Raw genomic sequence first — 26,524 nt, forward strand, 5'->3', positions numbered from 1 at the left:
AAATTTAACAATTCACCTTACAGTTCCCAAATTCACCTCTGCACCTTACAGTTCCCAAATTTTAAAAGTTTAGGCTTAAGCCAGACATATTAGAACATCAACATATTTTTCTGTACGTATCTATTATAAAGTATGTTTCAGTTTGACATTTATGTCATTGGGACCCTGCATTAATTTTCTTTAATTTCAAATTATATATTTTTTTAAATAGCAAGTTCAAATTTTTATTTAAATAACAAATACATTGACTGAAACAAAATTCACTATTGAAACTATTTGCCTACCATTAAAGCCAGAAAGGGCATTTTTTTCTTGCTTCCTTTCAGATGACATTTGAAATAATCCTAAACTAAATAAAATTTAACTATTTTTTCCAAAGGATACACTTTGATCTGATTGAACCAGCATTCTCATTTAAAAATAAGTTAAGATTTCCAAACAATTATTATTTAAACCCTTCTCCCCCTATGATCCACAGCTTCAGAGTCCTCTAGTATTTCCCATTAGAGGACCACTCGTTCCAAACAGAAAGAGAAGAAAAAAGGCATTCCTTTACCAAGCAATTTCAGAAAACACTCCGTTAAACTAAGTTAGCGCTCTTTACTGCAGGATCCTGGGTATTTAACCTGTCAATACAAAAGGCACATGCAGCATGTTGACCACAGAACACTTCTATTCTCAGAAGTTGAGTACTGCAGGGAACACACTGCAAACACTTCCCTAACTAGAGTTAAATCAGCCAATCTTCAATTTCTCCAGTCCAACCGAAAATTACAGTCTTTCAAGCCATTAGAACAAAAGCAAAAGGAGAGGATGATGAAAGGCAGGCCCATGGAAAGACCATGCCACACCCCATAGACCAAGCTATGCTGGCAATGCGTCCCCAGTACAGAGCGTATGCTCACCAGTTCTAGAACTCACTCACTAATCCAGATGTACTTCTTCCTCCATGTACCTAACCCAACATAATCACCAACCACACAAACAGAAAATAACTAAAATAAAAGGCATTATAATGAAGAGCTAAGTAAATCCAAGTGTACTAGTAAAACAGAATAGAGAGCCAAAGTATGCACAGACTAAAACAATAGTTAAAATAGAAGTTAGGTGGCAAAACACAGGTGGGTGGAGAGGTCAAGGAAAAGAAAATCTGAACATATGCAGTAAGTATAACAAGCTATATAGATACTAAACAGAAACAGGGAGGCAGATAAAAGGAGAAAAAGGGAAAGATAAAAGGAAAAACCTTCAATGGGTCTCCCATTATCAACAGGACAGAATCTAAACTCCAGGCATTTAAAGTTTCTACAGTAGAGAATCCCTTTCTTTCTACTTGGAAATGTTCTCATATTCAAGGATAGTGTTCGCTGTGTCTAGAACACTACTCCCGCACCTTTTCTCCACTTCAATCCTATCTACCCTTCAAGAGCCAGGTGAAATTTTACCTTTTCTGAAACATTTCATAACCTCTCCAACCTAAAGTGACCTCTAGCCTTCAGCCCTCTCTCAGTATGTTTATATTACTTATACTACTTTTCTTTTTGTACTATTTACCTTACCACTCAGACAACTTGAGGTAAGGAATGAATTTGAAGCTTTGTGGTATTCCTTGTAACATCTTACACATAGCATGCATTCAAATACTTGCGAATAGAATTTAAAAATTCAAATAAGTATGTTGTCATTAAAAACATATATGAAACGTGCAATTTTGACAATAGTCAAAAATTACATATCATATAATAGTAATCTACTGGAATGCAGCATAGAATGCTGATTTCTGATTAATCGCACTGCAAACATAAAAGCTTGGTATTCACAGGGCCCAGTTACAATATTTAGTAACTTAAGACTTTGTAAACAGTGAGTAATAAACTTCTGAAACCACGTGATATCATCACACAAGCTTCTTGAAAGCAAAATGATATGTCTAATAGAAAACAGTTAAGTAAATTATAATACACCTATATAGTAAGATAAACTATGTGACCATAAATATACTGTCAAAGAATATGAAATGGCAGGGGGAAAATCATCATGATGAAACTTATTTTTTAAAAAAGAAACATACAAAGATAGTATTAAAACAGCATCCAAATTTTGTTATATCCATAAATAGAAGGGAGGAAGACTAGAAGAAATTTCACTAAAATGTTAAGAGTGATTACCACTGAATTATGCGTGATTTTCACTTTTTAATTGATACATTTCAGGGTTTTTCCATGAGATGAATACTATGAGAAGAATAAAGTAACAACACATTTTTTAATGATTATTAGAAGGAAGAAACTTAAACTCATAAACTCGCTCAAATGACTGTAAGAAACAATCTTAAAAATGTATACACAAAACTGGCTTTTCGTACTTCGGGGGTGGAGGGGGGAATAGGAGAGAACACAATAGGATTCAAAGACAATATGCTATGATACCACTCTGCCCTCACCACGTTTCCCAGGATTCAGAAACCACAAATCACGCGATTGCCAGAGGTGAACTGAAAATGTTTGTATCTCCAATTCTCTACATTTTAGGAATAACAGAAAAGAGAAAAATAACAGTCTGGTGGGGGGAGGCAAAAAGTAAAATAAGGTTACTATCAGTTCTACAAAGGTACCACAGAATCTTTTCTTCCCTGGTCCTCTACATATAAACAAAAAGGACATATGTATTCTTCTCCCATGTCTGAGTTCAATTTCAAGGGATTAAAGGAAGAAAGGCATTTAACAACTCACTTGGGAATTTTCTAAAAGTTTAATAAAAATTTAAAAATGCTCAACATAACAACTAGAAAAGTACAATTTAAATGTGTTAATTATTAACAAAAACAAACGCACTTCCAAATCGTATTTATGAAGGAACTTAAATAAGCAATATTTCTTCACCAATTGTAAGGCATAGATTAAAGCAAAATATGTAATGTTTACCTAACTAAAAAAAATTGACAGGGTATACTATAAACTGTAATAAAGTGAGATAAGATTACTTTTACTGCTGATAATTTTTTATTACTACAATAAAACTATAATCCCCAGAACATTCTCTACATATAGAATATATGTAAACTACAACACACATTTTTTTTCTGACTTACATCAACCAACAAAAATCAATGACCTGGCTAAAGACTTTAGAATTGCAACATAACATACAAATAGAATACCTTTAAACAGACGTGACTCAGTCCTTTGCCAAAACAAACAAAACCCTTCAAACAACTAAGCTGTAAAAGCAGACAATTTCAGAAAATTGCTACAATTGATTTGATGTCCTAAACCAATTATATTTTATATAGTCAACATACTAACATGTCATTTCATAAGACAAGTTCTTTAAAGAAACATCACAACTAATTTACATGCCACCCCAAATATTAAATTTAGGAACTGCTATTATTCATATTCCTAATCAACTCTTCTCTTAAAATTTAAAGGAGAAAAAAATTCCTATTCTGGCAAAAGGGTTATTTCTCAACACATTTTAAACAGTAAACACAGTCTTTTGTGTACTAATATCTCCATCTGCTGGAACATAACTTTCATACTATTAAAAGTTCTTAAGGACAAAAAAATTTGCAGTAGAGATGTTGCTACTACTTAGAAATAAAATTTTAATACTTAATTTCCACCTAGGGATTTTCTCTACCTTGTAGGACTTTAAAAGCTTCAACAGCTATACTTATATTTTTACCAATATTACATATTCAGGAGAATTCACTAAATTAAAACAATTTGCCTGTTATGTTCTCTTCTTTCTACTCTTCATGGTTAAGATTCAAAGCACTAGTCTAAACAGACCGACCTTCTCCTTATATCTCCATAAAACACACACATACGCAGTCCTGATTTTAAAACACATGTGTATATTTCCTCTAATTTCTGCTGGGCATGGGGTAAAAGCAAATGGAAACAGTACAACGAAAGAACTTAGCCAACAGGTAAGTGACAACATCACAGGTCAAAAACAAGATTGGTAAAAAAATATTATAGATAAAGGTCAAATGAAGAAGGAAACTGCCATCAAACTAGAAGAACAATAAGTTACTGGCTGTATTATAATTTACAATGTCTGTATAATGTATAAAAAAAGTTTAAAGATAGCCAGCTAATTTTACTGATGTTAATAATATTATTTTCAAAGTATTTTCTTCATAAATAATAATTAATAATAATTAATAATAAAGTAAGTAATTTTGTCACTATCAGAAATCATGTTATTTTGGTGGTGGTAGGAAAAAAGATATGATTATAAAATATGTTAAAATTGAATTAAAAATACAAACATGAACTCATGAATTTTAAAATCAATACTGCCTAGTTTGTCCGCAGAAAATGGCCTGGAAGTAACCTCAACCTGACAACAAGGAACATGTCTAGTGCTTAAATTCCCATCTCTAGTACCATTTATACACACAAAAAAAACTTGGAGAAATGGCTACTTCTAGCTGTGGAACAGGGAAGCTACAAGGTGAGCTTGGGACATTAAGTTGTTCCAGAAAACAGATTTCAAAAGACAGTATCACTGGCCAAATTTGGTAATTTGAACATTAAAAAGAATAATTGTAATTGAGTTAAATATAGTTAAGTCTATGAAAATCCACGAACCCGTAATGATGACCATGGAAGAGAAAGAGAAAAAATTCACTGATCACCATTTGAGGCAGCTAGCAAACCAACACTATACTTTGAGAACCAATCAGAAGTTAATAAGAATAAATATCTGTCTGACTTTTTCATTAGGAAATTATTTCAGAATAGCAATATATTCCCTGCTGCTAATGCATAAGTAGAGATGGAATGTCAAACAAAACAGCTCTAATTTACTTAAAATAACCAACATAAATGTAAATATAATTAAATCAAAGTAAGTAAAATAGATAATGAGCATAGTAGTAAAGTTCTCGGAAAGTCTTCCTTGTGTTTTGCAGCACATACAGATTTCACAATAGATAAGTGAGGTTGGGACAAAATTTTCTCCACATCAAACTAATTTAAGAATTCCTAAAATTCCCCCAAACCAAGAGTTTCTTCAATTCTCTTTAATTCAAAGAGAAATGAAAGTTCAATTCTAAGTAACCAAAAATTGAGCTGACAGCTAAACCAATAAGTCCCACATATTCTCAGTACTGCAGGATGAGTGCAATTTGTGGGTAAGAAAAAAATAATTTGCGTGTACATTTATTTTCAGTTAAAACAGTTTTAAAAACTGTAGAGTTGAAATCGAAAATACGGAAAACTCAAATATGAATATTTTTATTAAATATTATTTTTATCTTAACTCTTCACACGGTCCAATTTCTCCTTCTTTGAGCCCATATATTCTATACACTCAGGTTAGTTTACCTCCCTCCCGCCCCATTTTGACACCCTGATATAATCCTAGCCTTCAGTGGTTCCTTCCAACACTCGGAATAAAATGTAAGTTAGTCATCCTGGCATTCAAGGCCCATTACAATATAGCCCTAGCTCAGTCTTCTGGCTCTGCTCTTTAATTCTCACTACTCCTGTACATGCATTTGCCATTCCAACTAACTTAATCTATACAAACTTCCTGAAAGCCTTTCAATTCAATCTCCTACCACTGTTTTGACATTATTGCACTTTCCCTTCTCCTAGAACACCCTTCACCCTCCCATTCACGTCATTAAATCCTACCAAGTATTAATACCAATTCAAGTTCCACTTCTCAAAAAAATCTTCCTAGATACTTCAGCTCAAAGTGACTTCTTCTGAACTATCAGAATGCCTGCAGTGAGTGACTTTCCTGCACATAAAAATTAGCTGACACCCATATGGATAAATAAATTACTTTTCTCCTTTTTCATTTCCTTCTCTCACTCTCTTTATGCTGCTTTGCTTATCCGATTGTCAATCCTATCAAAACAACCTAAATGTTGACAGAAATTAGATGCTACCTTAGTGTGAGAAACTCTTTTGCATACACTACTCTGGCCTTGGAGTATTCTGATTTGCAGTTAGCAGTGCAGGTGATCACAACTGAAGCAGCTAAGATTCATTTCAGAGACGTTAGATATCCTGTCCAAAACCACCAAACTAGTTAACTGCAAAGTGATAATTAGATCCCAGGTCTACTAGTCAAAGAACTCTTACTACTTTGCAAAACGGTCTCATTAGCATACAGACAGAAATACAGTCATTTCCATCTTTATGCTGGCTCTCGTGTGTACGCATGCACACACAGAGAATGGACATTGGGATACCTATCATAACAATGGGGGCACCACTGCCCCCACTGATACAACAATAGTACAGGATTACGTACAGTTAATTTCAGAGTAATTTATATTTGGTCTTGGTTTGAAATTTTTATTTCTTCTTACAAATTTTATTCACCAGCTATGTAACAACAATTCTATCGGAGGGATACAAACCCTGTAACAGCATGCAAAGAACTGTAGTTTACACTCAATTCTTTTGAACCTACTTGAAGAAGTAATCATGCCCCAGAGGCGGGTGGGCCTCAGGAATGGGATGCAGAGGCTGCCTAGTGCAGCTGCCATTTCCACTCAGTTCATTATCACTCACGTCCTCACTGTCACTGTTACAGCTGCCTACCTGAGAAATCACTGGGCTACCTACCACCTCACGCATGCGTTCTTGATTTGAATCACCTAGCAATGGTAAACCTCTACATTAAATCTTCCCGTCAGAAATGGAAAGTTTCCCTTTAGTAATCAAAAATAGTAATCGTACCAATAACAGCAACAACACTAAATACATACTAGATTTGTACCATATTATTATCATTTTTAATTTTTATTTAAATATATTTTTCCAGGACCCATAAGCTCCAAGTAGTTGTTTCAATCTAGCTGTGGAGGGCGCAGCTCACAGTGGCCCATGTGGGATGGAACCGGCAACCTTGTTGTTAAGAGCACCTCTAACCAACCGAGCTAACCAGCTGCCCCTGTACGGTAGTATTTAAAGCTCTCTCCTTTGGTTGCTAAAAACTTTAAGTGAATGAATTGAAATCCTCTAAAAACGCCTTTCTCACTTTTAGCCTTTTAACTACCATAAAAATTTAACACTATATATACATACATATTCTAAACCAAGAATTTGACCAGCTCAAGTCCTACAAATTATAGAATTAACACTCCCTCCTCCCCCCACCCCCACCTCGTTTCCTCCTCCTTCAGGCTCACCACTTGAAGCCACAGCAGTTTTTAGCACATGGAGCTATCTGGGTTTTTCTCCTCCAGTTTCACTTACACATTCACAAAACAGATCAGAAAGGAGAACTCAGGGGTCAGCTCCAGCTCTGATACTGCCTCACCTTGTGATTTAAGGCACAACCTCCCTGGACCTCGGTCCTGCACCTACAAAGATGGCATCCCCAGACCTGCAGGTGCCTTGTGGCTCTGAAACTCCATGATCTTATGATATTACTTAATTTTCATTACACTTTAAGAAGACATCATTTGCATTTCTTGTTTTTTTCATGTATATATCTATCTCTTCAAATACTCTGTAAAACGATTTGAAACCCCATAAAATATTACATTAAAAGTAATAAAAAGGGTTTCAAATAAGAAAAATGTGTGTTTGCTTTTTACCATGTATATTCCTATTCTCCTAAATGTAGCAAATATATGTATACTATGTTCTTGTTAATTTTCATATATATTTTAAACTGTTAAATTAGCTCAAAAGCAAGGGTTCCCCCAATAATCTGCAACTGACCAAGTGATCATGGCCAGTCTTTACAACTTTTTCTGCATTAAAGCCAAAAGCAAGGTGTTTACTGAAAACCCACTCCCCTTCCCACTGTTCATATACAATCATTTCAATCCTGGGGCCAAGCCGATAATTCATAACTTCCCAAACTGACTTTGCTCTGGAACTTTCCCATCCACAGCACCCACTCCCACAGATTCCAAAGCCAACTCAGATGTACATCACTACATCTCCCTTTGCACACGTGCACATTTGTGCACACGTGTGTTGTGTGTGCTCACATGCGCCCTCTGCTTATTACCATGGCCACAGAACAGGAGACCACTTTTGCATTTTGTTTTTCTGACACTTCAAAACCCTTGAAAAGCATTCAAACTGACAAATCCTGCTTTATCATAAAATACTGTAATAGAAATGTTATTACAGCAAACTGATTCAATTCACCAGCCTCAAAATTTAATTTAAAAAAATATATAGGTTACATGAAGCAACATTATGAACATAAACAAAATTGTTTATTTTGTTAGGCTTGATAGGATTGCTGGATTTGCAAACTAGAATTTCTGTTTCAGGAAACTGAGGAAATGGTGAAAACAAATACAGTCATCTGCCTGTTAACTACAAGAATTCTGGACAAATCACTTGTCTTCTACAAACTATATTATTTGTTAAAAGCTCATGACAGATTTATTTTAAACATGGTTAAGACAGAAAAGTACATTCCTTTTAAGAGGGTTAAGTTTCAGTTAACTGAAATTTCAATTTATCAGTCTCATAAGAAATGGCAATGTTTCAAATTAGCTTGAAACACCTGTGTTTAAAAATTGCTACTTTGTGTTAACCATTGTATCTGCCACACACTTTTATACTCAGCTTTCTTCCAACTAAAATCATTCAAATAGTCCCTACTTATCCTGAACCCTACTTATCCAGCACTTGGGGCAGGCATCTTTCCTATTTACTACTACGCTTTGCACAGAGTACAAGACCTCCATTTGGGTTGAATGTTGACATTTATAGGTAATTGACTAGGGAAAAGGCTTACCTATATAATTCCACAAAGACCAAAACTTTCAAGAGTTGAGATGAGCACTGAGAGCTTTTCTCCTCGTATGGACTGACATACTTTATATAAGGATTGGTGAGTCCTGCTTAAGTGATTTTATCTTTCTAATTCTCATTCACACCAATGGTAGTAAAGTAAAATTAAGATTAAGCTCCTTAAAGGCAAGTACTGCAAATAATATTGTAAGGTTTCTTTAAAACATCATTTTTAAGAAAAACAAAGTACCTTTTTGGCTAAGTGCCCCAAACCATGACCAACCGTTACACAATTTGTTTAATCCCTTATTTTAGAGAAACTGGAAATCAAAAAAGGATATAAAGTGGCAACCTATTTATTATGTCAACAAACATCTGAGAGTGTACATGTGGCCGGCTATGAGTTGGACACCTTCAAGAAACCAAAAGGATAGACAAACACAAAAAAAGATAATACTGTTACAATGTTAAGCATGATAACTACATAGAGAGAGTAATATCCAACACAGACTGTGGTTATATTTACAGTTGAAGTGAACCAAAGTTTTGCCACTCTGATGCTGCTTTGGGGATACTGATTTTAAGCTAGTTATTGAGAAACAAAAGACTCCGAAAGAACCTTTGGCCCTCCCCGCTTTCTGCCCAAGAGGTTCAGATATAAAGGCTGCTCCAGGAAGGGAATCTTAGGATGTTCTCCTGAGCAGCTGGATTTGAATTAAGTCTGGTAAATAGGGCTTCAGGCGGGGGTCTATTAGCTAGATGTCCCCAGTCCCATTGCTTCTGGATTGCCCAGCAACAATTTGCCTGACGTGTGTTCTGCAATTCCTCAACTACCCATCCTCACTTCTGGAATCTAATACACCACCCCCCTTTTCTCTTTTGGACAAAATGTCATATATACTCAATGTTGCCTCACTGCCTTTGGAATTTTCATGCACATACAAATTCTCCACGCACATGTATTAAAATTTTGATTTTCTCCTGTTAATCTCTCTGTTAACTTGATTATTGGCCCAGCTAGAAGAACTTGGAAGTTGGAAGGGAAAATATTAATCTTTTTCTACCCCCATACAAATTTCGTAAAACTAGCAAAACAAACTGTATTCACCACAAAAAGCATGATGCTATTTTTGCTTTCTGTTGAATGAAAATAAAGCTGTAAATATCTTACTTGGACATCAAACAATGTAGTTATTTTGGGCCCCAAAACTAAAATGTCAATTTTTTAAAGAGGTACAAGCATTACCTAAAAGTTTTCATTAAAGGAAAAATACCTTATTGTACTTAAAATTCACACTGAACAGTCTTAATGTCAAAAAAGAGGGATCTGAGAAAATAATAAAGCCCTGTCAATCATGTAAATAAAAAATTGGTACACATTTCAATTATAACTTCTTGACACAGGCCCATGAAGTACCCCCATAGGTTGGCTCTACTATACATCCTTGGTATCTTCACAATACTTGGCACACCAATAGCAGAAAGTTGCTCAGTAGACTGTTTTTTAAATTATCAACAAATAAAACCAAGAATAGCATAGCATTTTCTATCTCCAACAGAGAAAAGCAAGTTTTACTTATAAGTACACCATTATACGCATAAATCAAAGTGTATTAAGTACACGGAATTTCACAAGTAAATTAAAATGTAACTCCGGTCAGATTATTAACAGCTGTCCCTATGATCAAACTGGTATAATTCTCTAAAACCAAAAACGTCAAAAAATAAAGCAAAACAAAAGCCTTTCTACCTAAGTATATTGGCCTCAAAAAAGGAGCATCTGAATCATGCCTCAGTAAAGGCAAGATGGAAGCAGAGGGTCTGGTTTATTACACTTCATGTTTTTGTGGCAGGAGACTATGTTCCTTAAAAAGCAAACCAAAAACCACTTTTTCTTATGGAAAACTGATGCACTTCAATCAACTTCAGGACGGTGACTTAGTGAGGAGTTAATAACAGAAAAATATGTGTACAAAACAGTTAAAAAGTAAAATTAACATGTTTTCACTGATACTCTCAAAGCCACTTAAGAAAAGTTGTTCATACCAATATACTAGCAAATGCTATTAGCAAAGAGACCTATTTCTATTAACTCAGTTATGTTACATTCTTGGGAGTAGCTTTTACTATAAAACATGTGAATTGGATGAAGTTAAGAAGAAGGAATCACCTTCTGCCGCATAGTATGTGCATTTTGAACATATATTCTGCCTGTGGGGGAGTTAAGCTTCAAAAGTAGAAAATGAATGTTGAATAAATGACCTCTGATACAAATGATCATTTCCATCATTACCTTATATAGTTGGTGACACCTCCTGGGTGAAAAGAAAAAAGGATAATGGAAAAAACAACTGATTATAAATGCTGGCTTTCTCTTTATTACCATTAATTCAAAGGGCTTGTGTACAAAAGCAAAATCTTTGCTCCTAAATAACAGATTATTTTAACAAGTAAAATTTGTCACAGATATTGATTACGTCCACAATGCTTCTTCAGGGTAAAAAAAGCCCTAAAATTGTAATAAACATATATAGATAGCAAGAGTCCTCTCAAAACCAACAAATAGCCACTTAATTTTTAAAACAAAGCTTTTGTAGACAAGATTATTCAAAAAAGATTGAAGTGTTAGAAAACGGTATGATACAGTCAATAACGAATGTGTTAATAGGTGAAAATAAACATTAACATGGAAAAAACGTTAACTAGCAAGGCAGGTTTTAACTTAAAATATTTTTGCCCCCATTTTTAAAGGAGAAAGAGCAGAGTGAGAAACTAAGTTGAGGTCAAAAGGAACACTTATTATCCCCGCCCCCAGAAAGACCATGAGAAAATGAAAATGTATTTTTCATATCAGTAATGCAGAATCTAATCTAACATGTTTATTCACTTTCTCTGAGCCACACACTATTTTTCCAGATGTTCACAATGCAAAGCTTTAGGATGGCCTTCCTCATAAACAATCCGATACATTTGTTAATTTTCCTATCAGAAGCTTTAACCTCTCCTCTACCAAAAAAAACAAAAAAAAAAAAAAAAAAACCCACAAAAAAGAAACTAACAAAAACCTCAAAATCTGATTTTAAAATCTCTAGCTCTCCCATTTTTCTCTATTTGGGGTTTTTAAGTCAAATTGATTTTTTTTTCAATAAAATTCTTCTCAATTCTAAATTGCAGAATTTCCATTCAAGAACTGTTGATGCTTAAGTTTAATTTTCATGACAAAAAAAGGTTTAAAAAAAAAACTTCTTGTGTAATAGCTCCTCTTTCCCATGAATGGTCCCATGGTTCAGTTGCAAACCTCTCCCTCCAGAGAGCAGTTTGAGACTTTAAGACCTTGGTTTTATGTGTAATCATCTCTATCTTCAATGAAAGATTGTTAAGTACTGGAATTATCAACTGAAGTTACATGCTTTATATGACTGTTCCAACCTAGAATGTACTCAAAATTTAAAAAAGCAAAAATGTTGAAGATAATTGGGAGGAAAATCTGACAACCACTGCCCCCCAAAAAATAAAAACAAAAAGATAGTCCATAGGCCATAGTCAAAATATAAGCTAAAGGTTAACTTGGCATGGAATTAAAATACTCATTTAAAGCATTCAGGTTTTAATAAACTAAGAAAATCTAGCACAAATAAATCTCAAATTTGTAACCAGCCAAATAAAAATGCTCAAACTGACAAGCAAATTTTTTGAAAGCTTACTTTTGAGAAATATTTTGAAATAGAATTTATTTCAAAATTACAAAATACTTTCAAACTTTCTAGTTATCAAAAAAATTTATCTATTCCAACTAATACAATATCTTAACTTGATGAATCACTAAAGTAAAATTTACAGTTTTACCTAAATTTAAAAAGAATTTTTCAGCCAATTGTATGGACAAAGGGAAATGTAATTCCTAACCACAAACACAAGTCATGATTAATTTGTTTTGGACAATGACAGGCCACAAAGGGTGTAAAGCACAACTTGCCAAATTTTGGAATTAAATCATCCGGTAGGAAAAAAAAGTGATGCACTTCAGAAACCAATATTTTTCTTAAGTCAAATTAAGTTTACAATAAGGCTAACAATTACAGGAAGCAGCTTAATCCACACTAAGGAATAGCTCCTTTTCCTGCATGTTTGTACTGGTCTGATTAAAAAAAAAAAAAAAATCAAACTTCCTAGTCATTATATGTTGTCCATTTTAAACATCCTAACTACCATAAACAAACAATTTTTATGCTGGGGAGTTGAAAAGGCTAAAACTCACGATAGACTAAGATAAGACTAATAGAGTAAACCACATTAAAAAGAAAAAATATACTTATTATTTAAAATGTATCACCCTCAATTAGTAGCCTCCAAGATTTAAAACTCAAATGGTTACTATTTTCAACCAGAGAGAAATGGACATTTGTTAGAGATAATGACATAATTGGAATTCTAGATTTGGAAGATTAAAATTATTGAAGCCAAAGGTCAGAAACTTTCTAACAGACAACCAACTCCAAATTATCATTTAGAGGTTTTAAGATCAACATAAAAGCACAAGTGAGGAGCCTTTTAGAACTCAATTTACTTTTAAAAATAGTACGCATGAGGTGAAAATATTTCCAAACTTTTAAAAATAATCCCTTATGCCATTTGATTGAATTTAACATTTTAAAATTAAAAGAACGCAATTTAACATTAATCCTAAATATCATCATGGCCTATTTTCATTTTAACGACTATAAAGAATTCCCCCTAAACAACTGTTCTTAAGGAAAAAATCTTAACAGAAATTTTCACTAACACTGATACAACTATAACTTCACCAAAATATGCCAACTGAAAAACAGCGTATTATTTTTGAAATGTGATAAAATTGTCCCAATAACTTTAAAGCGTTTTCAATGTTTGTAAATAGATATATGAACACAAAATGACAGATGAAATAATCTACTATGATTTAAATTTCAACTAAATTTAATATAGGTCAGATTATTGACGTTACAGTTTGCTCCAAACATTTCTCGTTTAAAAAAAAATAACTGGCGCCCCTTAGCGCTCACACTTGGAAGTACTCGATTTAAGAGTTCCAGCCTTTCTTTTTTTTTTTTCTTTTTTTTTTTTTTTTTGACATTCCAGAAAGTTTTCTGCCTCCACAATCTTTCAAATGCCAACACAAATAGGAAAAGCAGAACCCCTTAAAGGGACAGCTCAAGTTTTCTGTGGAGCAATTTGAAATTAAGAGATGGCTGTTTCAACAGCGGGAAAAAGACCATTTCAATAGCGGTTGCCGCCGCTTGTCTAACCTACGCAAGCGAAGACGAGGACTCAGTAATATCTGTTCTGTACTTTAAAAATTGTTTCTATGATTTTCAAGACAAGGGAAAGGTCCTGGGATTCCTCTTTAACCATCTTTTATCACGGAAACATTTCCGGTCTTTTGTTCTTTAGTGACATCCCAAATCTCTAAGCTTCTGATTCCTTTTCCCGGGTTCTACACTGTAAAACTCTCGAAGTTCTTGTGAAAAATCTAAAATCCATTGTTCGTCACTATAAAAGTTTTCAGTTTTCTTTCAACAGTCCTTCGGTGATGCTCCCAGACATCAAAAGGACGTCTTTGGTCCTCGGCTTTCCAAACAGACGTTTTTGTTGGTCATGTTTTTCTCCCTAGCAGTCCAAAAACTGCACAGCTGCCAGGCAGACGTTAACAGTCCAGGTCGGGGCTGCAGGGACTTGTAAAGAGACTCCCGAGTTGGCCAAGATGGACCTCGTCCTTCTCCTCTCCCCGCGGCCCCACACGGATAGAGCCTTTTTTATTTATTTATTTATTTGTTTGTTTGTTTGTTTTGCGAACTCGCACCAATTTTTATTTTCGCCCTTTCAAGGGCCCTGCTTTCCTGCCCCACGAGCCAGGGCGGCGGCGTCCCCGGGAGCAGCTCTCCGCCGAAGTTCTCTCCGAGTCGGGATTCCGCCCGCGTCCGTCCTCGCGGGATTTCGCGCTCAGCAGCCCCCCCACGGGGAAGTTAAACTCCCGAGCACTTCTCTCCTTCCCCAAACAAAAGGACCAAAAGTGCCCTCCGCTGTCATCTTGTCCTCGCCTCCGGCTACCTCGGCGCCACTTTCGGGCGCCTGTGGAATTCCGTCACGTCCCCGAGCCCCACGCGGCTGCCCCCGAGTGTTTAGCAGCCACGCAAACTCCGAATCAAAGAGCCCCCGCAATGGCCGAGTGCGGGGACCCCAGCCCGAGCGGCCCGAGGCCGGTGTCCTTCAGGCGGCGTCCCCGGGGGCGCGGGGCCGGGCTCCTCCCCGGGAGGCCCGCGGGGCTCCGGGCGGCGCGATGCTCGCCGGCGCGGCTGGAGCCGGGGCGCGGGGTCCCGCCGGGGGTCCCGCCCGGGCCTCGGCGCCGCCTGCGGGCGCCCCGCCCGGCCTCGCGGTCCCCGGCGCACGGGCCCCTCCGGCCACCACCCGCCCGCCCTCCCACCGGCGGCGGCGGCGCGTCGGGTCCCGGGAAGAGGGGCCTCCGGCCACTCACCTTCGTCCAGCAGCCGCTCGAGGTGGTTGAAGATCCCGCAGAAGTTGGGCAGGCTGCTCATGAGCTTCTTGTCGTTCATGAGCTGCATCAGGTAATCGGGGGTGGGCTTCGGCTTCTCCTTGGCTTCCATTTCCCCGACCATATTCCAGGCTCCGCAGCTCACTCCGCCCGCCGCCGCCCGAGACGAGGGAGGGGCGGGGAGCCCCGGCCGCGGCCGCTCGGGACTCGGCGCCCCGCTCCGCTCCGCTCCGCTCCCGCGCCGGGCGCCGGGCCGGCCGGACCGCGCGCTCTCCCCGCCCCCGCAGGCACTTTCCGCCGCGGCTCGTCGGCCGCCGGCTCGGCGCGTCCCTCACGAGGCCGGCGGGCGGGAGGCGGGTCTCCGCGGGCCGCTCGGGCCGGACGCCGACGAGCCGGGCCGCCGCTCGCCGCGCTGTGCCGCGCTGTGCTGTGCTGTGCTGCGCGCCCGCCCCGCCGCCGCCTGTGCCGCGGGCTCGGCTCCCTCCGGGCTGGTCCCCGCCGCGCCGCCTCTGCCGTGGCCGCCGCCGCCGCGCTCTGACTCCGCTCCTCCTCTTCCTCCTCCTCTTGGCCGCCGCCTCCTCCTCACTCACTTGGCCGCGGAGTTCGCCTCAGTTCAGGCGGCGCTGCCAGCGGCGGGGGAGGGGCGGCGGCGCGGGGGGGGCCGGGGGCGGGCGGCGGGCGGCGGGCGGGGCCGCGCAGGGCGGCCGTTAGCGGGGCGGCGCGCTCCTCCTCCCGCCGCCGCACGCAGTCCCCCCGCGGGCCGGGCGCCGGGAGCGGGGCGGCGCGCTGCGAGCCCGGCCTGGGGTCGCCGAGAGCGGCGGGCGGGCGCGGGCGGCGGTGCTGGCCACTGGGGCGGGGGGACTGCCGCGCCGCCTCGCGCTCCCCGCCGCCGGCCGGCTCGTCGGGCGGGCGCTGGCGGGCTGCGGCGTGAGGTGACAGGGACTCCCGGCAGCACGCCCCGGGGCTGCGCTCGCCGCTGCCCGGCCTCATCCCCGCCTCCCGTTGCTGTAGTTCTCCAAAACCTCTCATTCCTGCTCTCCCCCACCTCTCTCAAACCCCCCCCCCCCAAATTTCTTTTATTTTTTTATTTTTTTTAACGTCCTGTTGCTTCACGGGGGACTTTCGGGGTGGGCGTCACGTGTCCCGACACGTAGCCGTAAGGTGCAAGGGCGCGTGCGCGTGTCGAGGCCTGCGGCCACGCCCCTTCCGAGGGTCGCCCCGCCCCCGCCCGGCTCCGTGAGCGAAGGGGAGGATGGGAGGGGCCTGCCGCGCGCCTGCGTGGGGCGGGGCCGGGGAGGGGGCGCGCCCCCTGGGGGGAAGGGGGTGGGGCGTGCGGGCCGGGGTCTGCGGGCCCCGGTGTGGGGACCGCGGCGCGGGCTGCGGGGCCCGTCGGACCCCGAACGGCCGGGACGGGCCCGGGAAGCCGAGGGGGTCTGTGCTCCCAGGCCCCGGCTATAATGGGTGTGCGGCTCCGGGGCCGCCTCCGCGGGCTTGTTGGCGGTGGGCTCCGACTGCCGCTGTGCGGTTGAGGGGCCCGCACGACGACTCGTGGCGTCCCCGCGGTCCTCTCCGGTTTGGAGAGCCGCGCGGCGGACGGAGGCGGAGGAGCGGCCGGCAGCGCGGGCGCCCCTCGCCGCCCCGACGGCCTGGGCACGGCGTGGCTGCTGCCCGTGCAGGGCCCGTCCGCGCGGCGGGCGCCTTGCCGCATCCCGTTACCCGGGAGCCCGCCGCGCTGGGGAAGGTACCCAGCCGTGCGTGCACCGCGGCGAAGGGGCGCAGTGCGGGGCACGCGGCGGCGCGGGAGGCGAAGGGCAGCGTCTGTCTGCAGACCTGCAGCAACCCGCGTGCGGGGGTCGGGGCTTTTCCCTGCAGTCTGGTGGGTTTCACGTATTTAAGTTACTTTAGGAAAGAATGCTCTGAGCTACAACAGTGTAGCTCTCTCTGGTTCCTGCAATGTTATCAGTCACGAAATCGGCATTTTGTGACGCTCAATTAATAGGTTAGATACAACTAGTTGCTATCAAACTGACCGTTGCGAGTGACCTGCACCTGAAATTCTCTGATAACCGTGTGTACTGTGTTTTCACTGTGAACTTAGGTGGGGGCGTTTGGGGTAAAATTTTGCTTCAAGTTGCACTGAAGCTACTAAGTGAATTTCAAATAAATTCTCTTTGGCAAGTAATTTCTGGCCTGTTCATTTGAAGAACACAGTGAGTTCGTTTTTTAAAATTAAGCTACTTTGATAGAGGAAATGCCATTGCCTTGGTGGACAAAGCTAAAAACGTTTAACTCGCAAATAGGTTATCTGACATCCATCGCACTTAATAGGGCCACAGAATATTCACATACTAATGATGTAAAGGATGAGTTACAAAAATGCAAGAAATAGTGATTTGATCGAAAAGCTGTTGTCTCTTAAAGCAAGTAAGGTGTGCTTCTACAACACCTAGCGAAAGGATAAGTGGTTTGAAAGGGTTTGGGTAGTAAATTATTTACTTGATCTGCTACTGTAAAAGATTCGCTCCCCTTCTCAGTTGGTTCACCTCCATATTAAACTCCTAGGTCCTGTGCTAAGTGTTCTACATGTGTATCACTTATCCTCACGCCAACCTTGTGGCGAAGGTGATGCTGCTATCCCCATTTTACATAAGGGGAAACCAAGGAGAAGGAGGTTAGTAACTGGCGCAGGACTGTAGCTCATGAGTCCTAGGTCTGGGATTCAAATCCACTTGTGTTTTACTCAAAGCCCATGTTATTGCACCCCAATAAGTCACATTGAACCTTTTGACAGTGTTTGACCATTTTTGACCCATAGAAACTGAAATATCAGATGGCTTCACCAGGTACTTACTTTTAGGAGGTGAACCAGATCAGAGTTAAAGAACCAAGACAGGCACTCTGTCTTGGTAAATCCCTTATGGTTACAGCATTTGACAACAGTGACTATGTATTACCTTTTCAAATTCACATGGTCACTTCACTTCTCTGCTCACAGTTCTTTGATGGTTTCCCCTCTCCAGTGAAAAACCCAAAGTCCTTACCAAGGCCTGCTTACCAAGAGTCCGTGTGCTCTGACCCCCTGCTGCCTTGTGTCCACCCCTTTTCCCCCAGCCCCTCAAATTCACTCCCTGCCCCCATCCTTAAACAGGCAAAGCAGTGGACACAGTGGGTGGCTAGTAAACATGCTTGGAGTATTCCTGACTAATTCTAGGGTGAAAATACTCAAGGTGATTATGCCAAGGTCCCTTCCTGTAGTAGGTTTTTCTATCTGGATCTCTACGAAAAAGGGGAAGTAAAATCCTCTTCCTGAGTTTGTTGGGCTGCGCACTGAGTGTTTCCTCTCCTTGCAGTTTTCCCCACACACCTGCAAGCCTGACTCCCACCCTTTCTCAGTTCTTGATGGGAGAAGGCTTCCCTTACCATGGCACACGCACACTACTGTCTGCTTACTCCTCTTTTAATTCTTTAAATAGCATTTATTTCCACCTGACACATTCTGTCTATGGGTAAGTCTGTCTGTCACCGACCCCTACACGGTAAGCTCCACAAGGGCAAGGACTCAATTTTGTTCTATTTGGAATTCCCAACACCTAGAACAGCATGTGGTATATGTTTGCACTCTCTAAAAATATGTTCAAAAAAGGTATTAAGTACTTGTTATGTTCCAGGAACTATGCAAAACCCTTATTGTAATCAGTACAGCAGAGATTTGAGACGGGCGCGAAGAGCCAGGTGCCTCATTGCACACAAGGGCACTATCCACAGTTCCCGCCCGTTTCTCTGTCACACTCCTGCCTCCGGCATTTGAGGTCTATAGGACACCACTCACTACCCAACATATAAGTGCAGTGAGAATACAAAAATCACTTGCCTTCAAGATGCTTAAAAATCTAAAAATTAATGTGGACTCTTCAATCACATTATTACAAAAATATTGTAATATGATATTCACAAGTTACAACGTACTCAGAATATATGTATGGATAAGCTTCCAGTTGGAAAGATCCTTATAATGGGTTTTTTTCATTGTGAAAAATTATGTCATCTAATATGTTGACACTAACATGGTTCCATATCAAACATCAGTAATTAACCATGAGTGGGAATAATATTTTCTGTTCTAAATTTGATTTTCTATTTGCTTATTGCTATTCTTGACATTTAAAATAGAGAATTATAGTATTCCACACTTTTTTTCCTTCATCACCATGGAGCTCTTGCAGGAATGGAAATATTCCTTGGATTTAAGAATCAATCTTTGATGGCTTTTTGTCCCAAATGTTCTTTCTAAAAATCTTAATCCTTAAATTTTCCTAAGAGGAAATGGGACATTCCCAGTATCTTTGTAAAGTCAATCTTTGTTTATTGTCTTAATAAATTTTTTGAGTCTCCTTTTAAATTGTGAGATGGCTTATCATTTCAAAGGTTGAAAATGACACATTTTAAGTGTGAATATCTTAATCAATAAATATTTGAATACCTGTCACGAACCCTGGGGCACTTAGGAGCTAAGCTGAGGGTTACTATCACACACATATGACAAGTTAACTAACAAAAGTAAATGATATTATTATTCATCTTCAGCTTCAGGTGTATACTGCAGTGCTCAGGCACCCACACCGTCCATGGGAAAAAAAAAGTAAATGAGAAAGACAAAATGCTGTAGGAATGGAAATGAGCACTGCCACTCCAGGCCTGGAAGCCTAAGCAGAACTGCCCCGAGGTGGGTTTGATCTCAGGCTGGAAGAAACCATAAAAGTGCTCCGGGAGGGCACTGACAAAAACTTGGAAAGTGGGACAGTCTGAGGCTTTAGGGTAGGAGTTTCCTCAAGAGTAGTAGATGCCAGATTTTGGTTGGCCCTGAATTTTAAGCTAAAGTATCCATAGAGAAGAGACTTAGGAAGTTTCTTTTTTAATACAAGGAAATTAATCAATAAAATAGTACCAGGGATTCCAGTCAGTGAGGCACATTTATATGTGATTGTGCAAACACAGCATTCATAAAATAAAAGGCACTGTTCTTCACAGCCATTCTAATGCTAATTGTGCTGCCTTTTTAAACCACTAACATGATGGCTGCAGATGTAATACTAACATTTAGCTTAAACCACTGCAGAGCAGTTAAATGTTAACTGACCGTGTCAGGTTTCTACTCATTTGACCCTAAATGAAACTTCAGAGGTAAAAATATTCTGAGCCAAGAGACAGGCCCTTGTGCCATGTAATCCAATCTTCATTCCACGTTTAAACAGAAACTTTAACTAAAAAATAATTGTCTGTTAATTATAGGATTATGAGAGAATTAAAAAATGCATTTTGTTTTGATGAACTTTCAGACCAATTCACAGTTTTATGATTGCAAAACAATTTCCATAGTGTTCCCCCTGGATTAGGTTGATTTGTGTGTTTTTTTCTTCAGGATCTGGTTCCTTCAGGATGAAGCTGCGATTCGATTTTTTAACATTGAAGACATACTGTTTGTTTCATAATCTGTGCATTCATTTTAAATACCTAATGTAACTAAACATTGTAAGAGCAAAGGAAGTGTGTACTGATGTCCTAGACATTTAATCAAATGCCATTATCTTTTACTAAAATTTAACTTATACCTTAACATTGCATTTTCCCAATAATTTCTACACGTTCATACTTTCTAAACAGAGTTCCAGTGGGGTATAGAGGCAAAAAGAGTACTGACATTTCTAGAGTCCCGACGAACTGTCAGGCACTTTAGTTATTACCTCATTGAGTACATAGCAGCTCTCAGTTAATCATTATCCCCACTTATAGTTAAGAAGCCAAGGCTCAGAGCTAACGGAATGATGTGACTCTTGTGACACAGCTAGTGAATGCTGGGGACCAGATTCAAACCAGGTCTCCCAAGTCCCGAGTGGTTTATGGCATGATGCTGGCCTTTCTGTAAGTTTAATTTATGTACCGCAAGGTCTATGTCTGTTAATGACTAAAACACTGTTACTTTTGAGTCGTTTTCCCCCCAGTATTGTAACCAATGGTCATGTTGAATATTTTCAAACCTTAAGCTCTTTAAGAAATGCTGGTGTCGTATAGGGAAAAGATTGCTGTGCTGGGTATAAAAAGGCCTTATTAGTTCTATCCTAATGAACTATGTAGCCCTGAGTAAATAACTCAGTCTCTCTGAGATCTGAACTAAGTGATGTTGGAAGTCTTTTCAAGTTCTGTGATTCTTAATAAGATGTTCTCATCCATATCAGCAAGTTGACTTTTTTGTAATTTAATTTCTGTGTCAAGGATAGCCCTGTGTACATATAGGTGGCTGTGTAATGGCAATAAGAAATGTATTTTAAAATCTTAGGGGTCCAATTTGCACTCCATATTGAAATAAAAAATAATTTCTGGATTTTTGTTTCCCTTGGACAACACATTTGACTGAAAATCTTACATTTTTATAATTTCCAAAGCATTAAATTAAATCTTAAGGAAATTATTACAATTTAATAAAAGTAGAGTACTAAAACATTGGGTCTGACAGCTCCTAGTGGAGAAACTTCCTACTAGGAGAGCATAAAAATTCTTGGAAGGTAATCCATGCCTCTTCCTTCCTTTCTGCTCTGATTCTTAAAATGCTTTACCAGTAGTCTCCTTTCAGTAATTACTTGTCTGAATGAACAAATGGAAAAAAGAAAGAAATACATAGACATACTTGGGCTCAGGGAAGGGCAAGCAGCTGTGTAAGCTGCTCATAGCCCAGAATGCTGACCTGAGTAAACCGTAGCATCTGAAAACCCTTGCCTTTGTGACATAGGAAAACAGAACAGGAGGGAGGGTCCTCTGTGTCTGTTGTTATGGGAGCAGTTTTTGCAACGAGATTTAATGATTCCTGAGAAGTATTTTTGAGTGCCAGCTTATGTCTCACTCCACAAGAAACATCATTTGGGACGACGGGGCCAGAGCACCCAGAGTCCCCTGAATCTATAACAGGTCTGATAATGAACACCTCTTGTTTTAATATTAAAGGGACTTATATAGCGATGGTATTTTATCAGAATCACTTTAACTGTATTACATGTTTAGATATAAGATTAAAAGCAATTTTTCACAGCAGAGAGATTCAGCCAGTCCAGCTTTATCAGTTTAAAATTTTTGAACTATTTCCATACCACTCAGGGCATAGCTCTTAGCATACTGCCCAGCCCTTCCCCCCAGAACACCCCTGAAATTCCCCACAGCAACCACGGTATAATGCCTGGCACCATGCCCCAACCCAGGCTGGCAGCCCCTTGGGTCATGTGTGCTCCTGACATACCAACTATTTTAAACATTACCTCTATTTGAGTCAGCTATTTATGTATTTAGAAAGTCATTTGATATCTTCATGTCCATTAAACCTGAGTTTACTAGTTTTTACTAATTGCAACTAAAATGGATACATTTTTTTGTCTAAAATATGTATAGGTTCTTTAGATATATGTCCAAGTTTAAAAAAAAGATTTATACAAATCATGCTTACCCAGTTACAATGAAATACCAAAGTCTCCAGTTTTGCTTTTTACTTTCCACCAAATAATGTTTGAATAGACAGGTTGTTACCAGAGCTGGAAAATGGGTAATCATCCTTCTATAGTAAACTCTTTATATTTCACACCAAAGTTCTGCTCTCTCCCCAGTCCTATACAGCCATTCACATTACTTTGCTGAACTCTAAGTAATCCTGATGATGCTGGCATTTACTATTTCCTAATTATCCTGTCCAAGCCCATCTGTAAGAATGTTACAGTTACATTTTATAGATCTTAAAGGGCCATCGACTTGATTAACCGGCATTAATTACACTGGATTTTTCTCAATGTTCACTGGTAGTAAGCATCATTTTTTTTTAATGGAGATAAAATGTAGCACAGTGAAATGAGTAACACTTTTTGTCTCAAAATTCTAAACTGGGTTTTCTGTATTTAAAGTGGGAGCCTGGGATTAGGTAGGAGTGGGAAACGGCAGCCTGAGCTGTGACAGATGGCGGGGTGGGGCTCTCCCTCTGCTAGGATCTTTTCTCCATCCAGGTAAAGCTATTAAAGGTGCAGAAAGAATGAGAGGAGGTTTTTGCAATCAGAAACACTAAAGTGTTAAATTGTGAAGTGAGGAAAGAGAAAAGGGACATGGGTTCAGAGAGTTCAAAGATAGGCCTATAAACTGTCCCATCAGCCGACATGCCAGAGACAATTCAACGCCCCCTTCACTACCAGCTCTCGTCAGGCTGCCTGGCCTTCTCTGTGCCAGGTTCCTGGGCCTCTAGGGACCCAGAGCCAGACTCGACTTTCTCCTCTCCCTCAGCTGACCAGGTTTCAACATTTCAGCTGGTCCGGTGCCTGATTTCATGAGGGCACAGGCACACTTTCACTTAATCAAACAGCCCCAAGCAGGCCCGGTCATTCCAGAGGGAGCACTAAGTGGGGACAGCAGCGGCCGGCTATCTCAGTGTCAGGGCAGCTGAGCAGTGAGCCCAGTGAGAGAAGGAAGCCTTTCTCATCCAGAGTCAGACAGCTGGTGTCTGGTAAGAACTAACTTCTGCGCTGTGAATATATGAAGTAATAACACCTCAGCCCCACTACGTAACCACCTGCCAAGCCAGAAATGGTTCTCTCACAGATGATGTCGCTGAATTGTCTTTAAACCCCAAGCAGTGAAACAAAGTCCTGAAGAGTTTGCTGGTCCTGGGAGGAGGCAGCTGAGCCCAGGGGTCCAGACGAGTGGCCCAAGGCGTGGGCTCGCATCTCAGCATCTCAGCCCGGCCTTGTCACTGCCTACGCCTGCCTTTCTCTTGTCCTAATGCGTCCTGGGGACACGTCAGGACTGTGTGAGTGCAGGAACACAAGTGCCTCCAAACTCCTGGCACACAGCAAGCTTTCAGGAACGGTATTATTTTAAAAACTAAAACGAGGAAGGCCTGGATATAGCTCACATTTATCAATGCACATGTGTTTTGGAATGTGTGTAACTATCTCTATTTACATTGAAAATGTATCCACAGAGGTCAAAAGTAGTTAGTCATCAGTTTCCTGCCACTTCCGATTGCACAAACCATTTCCTGTTCCCAGGACTGCTGACACTAGGAAGTAAAAGGACAAAACCCGATGAAGAGGAGGCTTGATCAGGCTGGCTGCATTATCAGCTCAGCAACAGTAGATCTGCCGCTGGCCCGGGCTCTCCTGGCTCTTCTAGACCCAGTTTTCAGCCGCCGGACAGTAGGGACAGCTCTGTAGCCGTGGGCAAGTGTGGAAAAGAAGAGAGTGCTCTCCCCGCAATTCCTGCCCTGTGAACACTGAGCTGGCAGCTTAGCGGAGGGTCCTGGAAAATGGCATCTTCTGGAAAGTCCAGGTCCGGGGTGCACAGGCACCCTCCTCCCCCCCAACCGACTTGCAGGAGCTCCTGGGATACCTGCATTGATCCCATTATTGTGTTTGAACACTGACAGTTGTGGGCTGACCCGGGGTTGCAAACGTGAGGTCCCAGCAACTGTTGGCGGCATTGTGCCAGGTCAAGGGTGTCCTCCAGCGCCTGGCATGGGCAGCTGCAGCCAGCAGCACAGGTGGGTGAACCTGTCCTTAGCAAAACTACGCTTACTAGGTACGCAACGCAGTGAGCCCCACACCCCCTTAAAATCACATACTATGGGAAAAATAGGTCATGGTTTGAGGAGTTTAAAGTCCGAGAGTGGGCTGGGAGGAGACAAATGCAGGTACTCTCACAAAGTGCCTTCAGCAGGCCAGTCCCATTAGGTCGCACGTGAAGCAATGCAGGACAGTGACCGCTCTAGTTTCCCTGGGCCGTCCCTGCAGCTAACGTGATCGCTCTAAGGGAACCCCAGAAGGTGTAGATTTTCAGCAAGACTAGATCTCTGAGCCAGGATTTCTATCAGCTGGCATCTGTCAGCGGCACCCAGCCCCCATGCGTATAGCCTTCAAAAAATGTATCCCAGGAACCAAAACCTTCTCTCAGTGGCTTTCAAGTTGTCAAAGTGGTTTTCACAGCATCATTTCAAAACGAGGGCTGAAACATACAATGAAGGTACCTCAAAGGAAAAAAACATCTAATGACAGTTTTATAATTATTAGTCTGACTTCACAGTGATTCATATACCCCATTACAAGACTAATTGTGAACAAAATTTATATTCACATTATGTTTTCTTGTTAGAAAGAGGGCCTTGTGTTGTCACTAGATACCTGGGAGTGTGACACAGTCTGAACCATGATTGAACCCCTGATGTTAGAAGGGCTTGATCAGAATTTTCTTCTCAATATCTAATTTTACAAGAATGGCTCATTGTTGTATACAATTATGCACTAAGCGAGCGTAATGTTATAGACCACAGCCAAAAAAACTTAAATCACCTATTTTTACACCACATTTTCCCAAAGCAAAATCTTGGTCATATCATTGAGCTGTTACGTAAGTGACACAAAACTGAGCTCAAGGCTGGTCCCTCCCTCTTGGTGTTTCCCCTCCCCCATCTAGTCTCAAGTTCAGTAGCTCTCATCTCTGCCTCTGCCTTCTCCCATTTTCTCTGTCATGTTGGTCAAGGGTCACTGCCTACCAGCCCAACAGCCTCTGCAGTCTCAGAGGCGTCGTGAGTTACTTCAGTCTTGAGACTCACTGATGTGATGTGACATTCTTTTTATAATGTATGCATATCCACATGATGTGTACGCCCGATAGCCTTGTTCTTAATGTCTATCATTGCACCTACTGGATGGGAAACTTTGCTGGCATTTTAATACAGCTTTTAAGAACATACTTGATTAATCATTGCAGTCATCACTGACACTGTGTTCAGTAGTCTCAACTTTGTACAGCATTCATGAAGACGTCAGTCTATAAAGGAAGTAAATCGGAACTGCCTGAAGAAGAAAAGAACACAATGAAAACATTCTGAAAAGGCAAATTTGCTCGGAAGTGAGCCTACTAGCAGTTTTAGTTTTTCAAATCCTAAACACAAAAATCCCACTGCTTGCCTGCTAGCTCGATGTTTAGCTCCTCTGTCTCTCAACCCCACAGTGTGGCTTTAGTCCTCCCATGTATCCTGAAGTTCAAATTGGTTCCAAGTGGCTCCAGAGGGCTTTCAGATTCTGTGCTCTGTTTGAAACTGTTTGCAAGTAATGCAGTGTTGAAGCCGAGACCCTGGTTTCTGTAAAATGTTAACCACAGGAAAATACGAGAAGGCATTAGAGTCCTAGGACCTGTCATTTATTTCTTTATTAGAATTGAATTAAGTTCGTGGTCACTT

General features: G+C 41.0%; 1 protein-coding gene across 7 annotated transcripts in view; it reads right to left on the minus strand.

Annotated features, from left to right (window-relative positions):
* QKI (QKI, KH domain containing RNA binding) overlaps window positions 1–15,826 on the minus strand; it is a 144,544-nt gene extending 128,718 nt beyond the window's left edge. For 6 of the 7 annotated variants that reach the window (XR_013992095.1, XM_081030516.1, XM_081030514.1 and 3 more), the window contains exon 1: window positions 15,247–15,800. Coding sequence is in view for 6 of the 7 variants with exons in the window: in XM_081030516.1 (XP_080886642.1) it covers window positions 15,247–15,388 (142 nt within the window). In the remaining variant the exon portion in view is untranslated. Of the gene's footprint in view, window positions 1–15,246 lie in introns of all 7 variants that reach the window. The other variant, XM_081030515.1, reaches the window with a different exon arrangement.
* Between the last annotated feature and the right edge of the window lie 10,698 nt (window positions 15,827–26,524).

Source organism: Rhinolophus hipposideros, assembly GCF_964194185.1.
Source record: "Rhinolophus hipposideros genome assembly, chromosome: 3".
In the NCBI taxonomy this organism is placed as follows: Eukaryota; Metazoa; Chordata; class Mammalia; order Chiroptera; family Rhinolophidae; genus Rhinolophus; species Rhinolophus hipposideros.